Source organism: Populus euphratica, unplaced genomic scaffold, assembly GCF_000495115.2.
Source record: "Populus euphratica unplaced genomic scaffold, PopEup_1.0 scaffold115.1, whole genome shotgun sequence".
NCBI classification, from domain to species: domain Eukaryota; kingdom Viridiplantae; phylum Streptophyta; class Magnoliopsida; order Malpighiales; family Salicaceae; genus Populus; species Populus euphratica.
The window spans coordinates 288,156-298,014 of NW_011500006.1; the positions used below are offsets into that span (position 1 = coordinate 288,156).

At 33.3% G+C, this 9,859-nt stretch overlaps 1 protein-coding gene across 2 annotated transcripts; it reads right to left on the reverse strand.

Annotated features, from left to right (window-relative positions):
• Positions 1 to 3,923: 3,923 nt before the first annotated feature.
• LOC105141198 (probable protein phosphatase 2C 64) lies at positions 3,924 to 8,549 on the reverse strand. Of its 2 annotated transcripts, none has more exons than XM_011048354.1 (5): positions 8,241 to 8,549; positions 7,194 to 7,577; positions 6,245 to 6,612; positions 5,180 to 5,416; positions 3,924 to 4,427 (listed from the first exon to the last, which is right to left on the reverse strand). In XM_011048354.1, exons 2-5 carry the CDS (start codon positions 7,510 to 7,512, stop codon positions 4,158 to 4,160), a joined length of 1,194 nt encoding a protein of 397 aa, XP_011046656.1. In that variant the 5' UTR covers positions 7,513 to 7,577; positions 8,241 to 8,549; the 3' UTR covers positions 3,924 to 4,157. The 2 variants fall into 2 exon arrangements, with proteins under 2 accessions (XP_011046656.1, XP_011046655.1); XM_011048353.1 differs by having other exon boundaries at positions 7,194 to 7,634.
• Between the last annotated feature and the right edge of the window lie 1,310 nt (positions 8,550 to 9,859).

The window sequence follows — 9,859 nt, forward strand, 5'->3', positions numbered from 1 at the left end:
GGAAAGAATCCAACTCCAACAACTCTTCTAGTCAAGTTAAAACTGAACTAACATGGTTTCAAGTTCCAACACCAGAACTAATCTGCATTTACTTTCTAGTCTTGAGGTGCACAGAAAGATTTCTTGAAGAATCACCTTATTATAAAAATAATTTCAATCTTCATGCCAAATGGTTTTGTTGAATCACAACAACACAAGCCAACCAAAACACTCATTTATCTCGTACACATTCGAGGCTCATTGCACATGTAACGGTTCACTTAATTTTGTCTGTCTAATGCCAGACCAAATCCACAAAGACACGACGAGGAAAGAAGTGAACCCTAAACCACTACTGCTCAAGGGTTTGGATGTTTTTTTTTTTGAAGGGGTGGGATCTGCCTGTATTTTGTAACATAGCACATGGAATGGAATGTTGGGAGCTGCAGTGTTTTTGACATGAATGTAAGTGTAATTTCAGTTATTTTTTTAATGTTTTTAATGTTATATTAAAATAATTTTTTTTTTATTTTTAAAAATTATTATTGAAATTAGTGCATCAAAACAATTTAAAATAATAAAAAAAAATATTTTAAAATCTTTTAAAAATATAGATTAGCATGCATTTCCAAACGCTGTATGCAATTAAAAATATAAATGCATTTACGTGTTTAAAAAATTTAAATTTTTTTATTAAAAATTTAAATTTTTATATATTTTTTATCCTTTTAATATATTAATCTCAAAAATAATTTTTTAAAAATAAAAAAATATTTTAAAAAACAATTATAATCCTATATTCAAACAGAAACATGCTCTCTGAAATTTAATTCCAAACAGAAACATGCTCCCTGGAATTTAATTTGGCGCTCGATAAATAGAGTGCTTGCACATGAATCATCCTTGACCATCAAGGCCATTGAGAATGGTGCCACTGTAATAAAAAAAAAAAATGGCAATTAGGTGAAACAGACCAGAAAAAGATGTCGTCTTTGTGGGTTAGGAAGAACATGCCCTGACAAAGAGCTTGACAGCTCAGGGGAAAGGCCATCCATCCTTCCCCTCTTTTCAATAATACCATCATGGTTGTTTTTTTTTTTACAAATAAAAAATCAGCATACTAAAATTTATTTAGGTAAGATTGTTTTTTTAAATATTTTTTATTTATAAATATATTAAAATAATATTTTTTTAATTTTTAAAAATTATTTTTTTTACATTAACATATCTAAATTGTTTTAAAATATAAAAACATTAATTTAAAACAAAAAAATAAAATAAAATTTAAAACACAAAAATAAACTATTCTTTTGACTATATCTTGTATGTTTTCATTTGTTGTCATGACCGGAGAACAATGGCTGTGTATGGTGATGCCCTGCAAGATATAGACGCTAACCTTGAGGCTGGCTTGGTTAGCACATGGCTAGTGAAAAAGTGATCTCTGACGATTTCTCTAGTTCTGATGGCCTGACCGGAAAAAGGTATTCAGTCTACACTAGCAAATTGACTTGCTCTATGTCTCGGGTTGGAGTAAGAAAAAAATTTCAAACGCTGAAAAAGAATTTTAGGTATTGCTAAGGTGTAATCTAAAAATAATAGATTTTAAAATGAATATGAAATCAACTATATATTAAATAATATTTTTATTTCATGTTGAAATGCAAATATATTATATTTATCTAGATTAATTAAAATTAATTTAAAAAACAAAAAATTAAAAAGCCAAATTTTTAATAAATTGTGGCCAAAGAGGTGTTGTTTGCTAGCCACTGTGATGATTAAAAAAGCAAGTCTATGAATTTTTTATTTAAAAAACTTATTTTCAATCCATTTTAATATCATAAATATCTTATAAATACTCTTAAAATATCAATAAACTAGCTTGATAAATATAAAAAATAAATATTTAAATAGCAAAATCAACTCGAATAAAATTTTTTATTCTCTCCAATTTTTAAAACAATATTTAAACTCATAACAATCACCGCAACACTTTTCTTATTGAATATATTTCGCTAGCCAAAATTTTAATTATTTTTATGGTTAGAATGTATCAATGATGACCTTCTCACCTTCTCTATTTATACTGGATTCCAATAAATATCTCTTTTTTCTCTCATAAAAAAAATTAAAAATTAAAAAAATAAAATTTAATATCACATTTAAATATTTAATTACTAAAAAAATCAATCACTTATTACCGGAAAAAAGATAAGGAACCAAAATAATTTCTTCTAATGAAATTAAAAAATAACACCTATTTTATGTGTGTTTTGATTTTACCTTCTTCTGAAAACAATGTTGAAATGCAAATATATTATATTTATTTGGATTAATTAAAATTGATTTAAAAAACAAAAAATTAAAAACCTAAATTTTTAATTAATTGTGACAAAAGAGGTGTTGTTTGCTGGCCATTGTGATGATTAAAAAACCAAGTCTATAAATTTTTTATTTAAAAAATTTATTTTCAATCCATTTTAATATCATAAATATCTTATAAATACTCTTAAAATATCAACAAAATAGCTTGATAAACCAAAAAAATAAATATTCAAATTATAAAATCAACTCAAATAAAATTTTATATTCTCTATCTACATCCAGTTTTTATAACAATATTTAAACTCATAACAATCACTGCAACATTTTTCTTGTAGAATATATTCCGTTGGCCAAAGTTTTAACTATTTTTATGATAGAATATATCAATGATGACTTTCTCTATTTATACTGGATTCCAGTCAATATCTCTTTCTCCTCTTACCAAAAAAATTAAAAATTAAAAAAATAAAATTTAATATTGCATTTAAATATTTGACAACTAAACGAACCAATCACTTATTACCGAAAAAAGATAAGGAACCAAAATAATTTCTTTTAATGAAATCCAAAAATAACACCTATTTTATGTGTATTTCACTTTTATCATTTGTGTTTTGATTTTACCTTCTTCTAAAAAAGATGCAATTATTTATTAATTTAGACTCAGAAAGACTTGATTGTGTAAAAAAAAATTTGAACATTAAATTAAAATTATTTTAAGAAATAACTATTATACTCCATAATGTATAATGATTCGCGAGATACTGCAAGCGCAACAGTAAAATCACCACGCAGCCTGGTGTTTTTCTTTTTAATTTAATATCGCACAGAGGCCAGGCCTAGGCCACCATCTGATTATGAACTGAAAACAACTGCAGCATGGATTGCGATCATAAATGGGTTTCTGCGTGAATTTGATTACATGAGCAGGCTAGACCCAGTATCATGAAATTAATGAATGCATTTTTAATTGTTCCAGGACAAGCCCGTTAACGAGGTCAGAAGACCGAGAATCATCAGAGGAACATGAGCAGAAAAATGAACTTCATCTGCTAGCACCACAAGCACATAGGTGCAGTCGTCTTCTCATCATTTATCAAACAGAAAATTCGCCAATACAACGAGGTGCGGTCATATTTGTGGCTTGAATCAAACAGCAGATGAATGAATCCGTTCCATGTATCAAACAAATAACACTAAAACCATCATGGAAATATTCTCACCTCAGCAAAGTCTCCATTTTTGGACAACCTACTCAACTACATCCAGCAGCATCTCACAAAAACTACAAACTGAATCCCATGGCCATTTCCTCCAGGTCATTTTCAGTTTAAACTGTTAAATTCTGTCAAATCAATGTATTTTCATGAGAATAACATTACCTGGCTCATTGTTAATCTTATGTTTTGTTTCCCAATTAGAACTGCTTCCAGTGCACGCTGTCTCCATGAAAACCCCGTTCTAGAACCTGCCAGTACCCGAATTCATAGCAGCTGAAACTCTGTTCCGTGTCAGTGTCCGGTAAAATCAAATTTCAAGCAGCAAGCAAGCAGGGGAGGAGAAAGGGAGCTTAATTTGCCTCGTCGTACAATTCACAGAAGCAAAACACAGATAAAGGCAAAGAAAACTAAGGGCAGAAACCTACCCGAGAAGTAACTATAATAATCATGACCTTGTACTTACCCAGTTCTAGAGTTTTTCGCACAGAAACTAAATTCAAGTAAGAGTTCAGTTAAAAGTAACAGTGTACATTAAAGAATTTGAAGGGCGGCTCCTCTTATCTATTTCAGAAGCTACCTGGTATTCACACGAGAATAATACAAGAGACAAAAACATGAGATATAGCTTTATCAAAGCCTGCCAGCTTCCGCTGGTGTGGTACAAGGAGCCAGTGTGTTGGGAGGCAGGCTGATTCCACCCCCTCTAACAGATATATTTGAGCACTTGACTGAGCTAGCCCTGCTTACAAGATTAGAGTCAAGGAACACAACAATCACAGTTATGTCATCATGGAAATGCCGCCGTACACCACGATCAATCTTTTTCAGGTCTGAATACCTCATTTCTCTCTTCTTCGCTGCTTCTTGCAAGGCAGCTTTTACAAGCCTCCTTGCACTTCCCTGCATGAACAAAACAAACAATTTCATAAATGGATTCATCTTGAAGTTTACAGTACCACACGCATTAAGTTCCCTGTAGGATATGAATCCATCACCAAAATTATGAGACCTCTTGGTTTATTTTATGTTTATTCAATTAAACAAGCATTAAAATATGGAGCCAGGGATGAGAATAGAATATGAAGCAAAATGTAAGAGAACATGAAAAAAACTTCAAAGAATGAGTTTGGAGGCTTGCTTGACAGCCCAATTCTACAGTTGAATTTGCAACTGAAACACTCAGTAACAGAAAATGGTGAACTTTCCATTTCCAATTGCAAACAAGTACTAATTTAGAGGCATGCAAGACCGTACTAGTTAAAATTTTGGATGAAGAGCACTACAAACACTTTTTTATCAGCGGGACTGTTTACAGCATTTCAAGACCCAAAGTTACTATTTACTCTTGATGAAGATAATCTAACTATGTTTTCAAGAGAAAAACAAGAGAGAGAGAGAGAAGAACAGAAACAGGAAACATTTGGGGCTGAAAACCTCTCTCTTTCTTCCAAAGAGAAGTTGATTTCACAAGCAAAAAGTTGATAAATTAAGTTTGCACGGAAACAGACAACTATTCTAACTGAAGGTACAGTCCGAATGTGCAATTTCCCTATTGTTTCTCTATGCATGGATGATGATGAGAGAACATGTTGCAAGCAGGAGAAAATCGTTAAACATTAACAATTTCTACCACGGAGATATATGTTACTCACATTGTGTGGATGATTTTGAACAATATCAACTGCTTCTTGATTGCTTAGGTGCTCCCAAAGGCCATCAGAGGCAAATATAATAAATTGATCATGAGCCTGCAGCTGGTGCACTGATATTGATGGTTCTGCGCTCAATATTGGATTTTTAAAAGGTTCTCGAAGTCGAAATTTAGCATATAAAGGTTCCCTGTTGAACTCGGCCTTCTTCAAATATACATCACCAATAGATCTGGAAACCTACTAGGTCAAAGGATTGCGATCATCAGTCAACAAATTCAAAAGCAAGGTTGCATTAAGTCAAAACTGCAACATATCAAAAAGTATTTCATGAAATTTAAGAAAAACAGTTGATCTAACACCATGAAATATTAACCCTATTTGGCATAGCATGTCAAATTATCTGATTCAAGTCACAGAATGCACATTCGTATTTGCCTAAAAGCAGTCAAGTAATAGAAGGTGTGTGCCATTGACTCGATTTTGTAGTTCTCCATATTATAACCGCATGATCATTTTTCTAAAAGATAATACAGGTACCTAAAAGTAACAAGGTCATAGAGCTGATAGAGCTATAAACAACACCACTAAAAAGACTATGACTGCAAAGCCACTCAAAATCTTATCCCATAGGGTGATATCAACCTCAGCTATCCAGGTATTGAAGACTACTTACAAACAGTCACAACAAAGCCTAACAGATCCAAAGAACATCAAGCTAGCTGGGGAGAATACTTTTCCAGATATAAATAGACAGCCAGCTCCAGCTGACTCTACCCATATCCACCAATTGCTGCAAAGTGGAAACCAACAACAATGCCTCAGAGTGAGGCCATCTTCTCATGCCAAAGAGAATGGGAACTGAAATTGATTCTGAATTTTAAAAATACCACGTTCCAACTCCTTTCATTGTATAAAATGCCCTCAAGCTCTTAATACATCAATCGACAATAATCAGTGTCTAGAATACAAGTCTACAAGGACAGGAAACTGAGGGTATGGTCCACACCTTTTTCAAGTGAAAAAAGAAGAACATAATAACAAGTTTTTGGATAGTGAACAGCTTACCTGTATAAGACCTTTTACACGCCACACATTGTGCTTTAAAACTACAATCTGTGAGTCATCAGGATGCAAGGCGTGCAGTTCGTGTCTCACAGATTCTATGCAAGCGTTGTGCTCAGCAGATAGCTGAATAGACAGAACTTCCCCTGTTGCCTTCACAGCTCTACCCAAAACAGCACGTGAATCACCGAGGTTGGCAATGTAAAGGTTTCCATTACAGATAACACCAACCAGGCAGCAGGATCCAACTGCTGCAATTTGGGGTTTCATGGGCCACTGTTTAGTAACAAGAGAAAGAAAACCCTCTTCTGTTGCTTGAAATGCCTTCCGTATCACTTCCACTGACATCGATTGTTGCTCCGAAGTAAACCCTGCAGATAAGTATTAAACCTGAAAATTTTAGTGCATAGAATAGACTTAATATCCAAAAGCCCACCATGAAGATAAATTTAAAATCAAATTGAACTTATTGCAAAAAAAAGTGGAGAAAGAAAGGAACATAGATCCACAACTAGAAACCTCCATATTTTTAAATCAATGATGAATTAAACACTTGACCCTTGTCCACCCATGTGCCTATCATACCATCAACCTAAGACAACACCAGTCATAAAACCCCTCTTCAAGTGCGACCAGGATACCTATTTGGGTTATTTGAAAAAAACTTTTAAGATTTAGAACCAAACAACAACAATGGCATTTGTGATTCTGTGATATTTTGGACTCAACACCCTCAGAAAATAGCAACGTACGGGATTGGACAGCAACTGGGTAAATCTCCACCCAGCAGGAGCCTTTTTTCACAATAAGGTTTCACCTACAGCATGGTTCTTCACTTTCTGTCATCAAATCCTTACCCTTTACATTGGTATTCTCAGCAAGTATAACAAGGATAGGCAAAAACCAGGAAACACAAAGTCAAAAATACATGCAGAAGAGTTCATTAACTTACTCTTGAGATGCTGAAAGAGGTGATCGTTGATGTAGCGTGATGTCTCAGGCCCTCCATGTCCATCATAAACCCCAACAAAAGTACCATGCGGGCCAGATTCATGTAGGCTCAAACTTCCCGACTCAAGCTGACTCTGATCCTCAAGTAAATTGTTGGCCTGCACTACTGCCATTGAAAATTCACCATTCACGTGCTGCCCATGATCTTTGTACCACAACAGCCCGTCTTGGCGACCACCAGTATCTGAATTTGTGTGAACATATCGATCAGGCCTCGGCCGGAAGCAGGCCCTCAAAAAGTTCATCAACCCAGATAACATCCCTCATCTCATCCAAACACCCTCCAAATAATCCGCATTTAATAAGTGCCCGAAAGAACTCTGACCTAGAAACCTCAGAACGATTTGTGTCCTCCTCTACTTTACAACACAGTAAGTATGCTCTACAACAAGATCAATGACAAAACAAAATGAATAATCTTCCACCGGAGGCCTAAAAAATTCAGATAAAAACCCGCTACTGAATACTCAATGCTCAACAAGACAAATTGTTGATCAAAAACCCCAATCCTGACCTCACCATGCTCTAGTTATCAGCAAGCTAGTTTTGCAAAAGAAAACCAACAAAAAATAAATTCACAAAGAAATCAGTAGCTGTATCGCTGAGGTTTAACAGATCAATAAAATATATGAAACAAGCTTCCTTTGCCGCTAGTTTCAATCCATGAACTGCAAAACAACATGTGAAATCAAGGCCTATGGTAACAAAACAATTATGTTCTCTCTCTCTCTCTAAACAAAAACCCCAACGCCCTAATAATGAAAAAATAAATAAGAAAGAACCTTTGAAAAGAAAAGGAGTAGTCAAAGCCCACTTTTTTTTCACGGTTTGGTCAGCCATTGGAAAAATCCAGAAGGTCTGACATTTAACATTGAATCATCAAAACCCATGATTATACAAATCAGCAATGACTCATTAATCACCATAATTTAACTGATTATTATAGAACAAAGAGAACCAAACTTTTTTTCTTCTTTTCCAAGCTTACCTTGTTATAATTTGACTTGTCCTTCGAAGCCACTAACTGAAACAGCTAAACAAAGAAATACTTATTGTGGGCTTATCAGAGTGTTAGATCTATGGATCCAACGGAATCAGGAGAGCATAAGCACAGAGGGGTTTTACCAGTTTTCTTTAGTGGTTTTGTAGATGATGAAATTGTTGAAAGAGAAGTTGAAAGGGGTTGTGCGTTATAACAAAAGTGAAGCTGGACCCAACTTGTATCTCTCTGTCACCCTTCTCTCTCTCTCTCTCTCTCTGGTCTTAACTAGTAGACAAGCCCCATAAAAGACCAACAATGGAGAGCTTCAAGCCAGCAAAGCAAAGGTCCAGTTTTGGGCTCCACACACACTTTGGTAATAGAGAGAGTCCTTGAACTGATGGATTTTATATTTTGGATAATAACTCTTTAATTTTTGGCTTAGCCAATAACTAATTTCCTATTTTACTTATCATTTTGTGCTTGAATTTGTTGTAATATTATTTGGTAAAATGAAATTATTACAAATTCTGATTAGATGTGAACGGTGTTCATAACACGAATCACGGTTTATTCTTCTATTGGATGTCAAGATGTTTGTGGATAAGTTTATGTGTAAGTTAAAATTATTTTTTCTTGAATAATTTTTAAAAAAATGCATCCTAAATCCTAATCAGAGAATAAAAAAAAAAGTACTAGATTATGTTTAATTAGTGTCTTAAAATAGGAAGAACAAATATATTCTATAAAAAAAACTATACTTTTATAATAAAACGTATTATATTGTCTTTGTTTTTTCTTAAATAATAATTAAATGATATCTAAATTTTTTGCGTATTAACATAACGCATCTAGGAGGTATATTTACAAGAATGAAAGTATTAAAAAAAAATTCTGAAATAATTATTCAGGATTGTAACAGCGGAAATAAAAAAAATAATAGATTTCATTGGTGCTCTTGAAACTCCTCTAGGAATAGACAGATCATTCAAACAGGGCAAAAATGATAATGATATCATGTACGGCAATATAATGGGTGTTGCATGAAATGCGGTTCACATGAATCCACGTGGAATGCGACAGCGTACCAAGGTATAGTTATGTGAGCTAGTGTCATTTTTGCATTGGTTAAATCATCGTTTCTGCTGAGCTAGTTTATTACGTGTCGGCTTATGAAAGAGGAAGTATATGCTAGGTGGGGTACACTTAGGTAACCGGATGCTACCGCGGGTTACTTTTAAGACGCTTACAAAAAAAATAGTTTTAAATTATTTTCATTATTTTAATATATTAATATCAAAAATAAATTTTATATAATAAAAAAATATTATGGTAGAGTAGTGTGGATGGTAGCATTCAAATCCGGGTCAATCTTCCTAACGGTGCATGGATCGGATTTAGAGCTCATGAAACTCATCACTGCCTCGTAAGGGCATTGACATGAAAGCGTCATTGTTTTTTGAATCACAAAGCTGCTTATCTAGAAGGGTCACTCGTTAAATAAGTTTTTATAAGCATGTTTTTATTAAAAAATATTAAAGTAAAAAAATCTATAAATATAAATTTTTTATAACTGTGATAAAAGCTTGTTGGATTTAGCACTAACTAAAATTAGATATAATTAGACT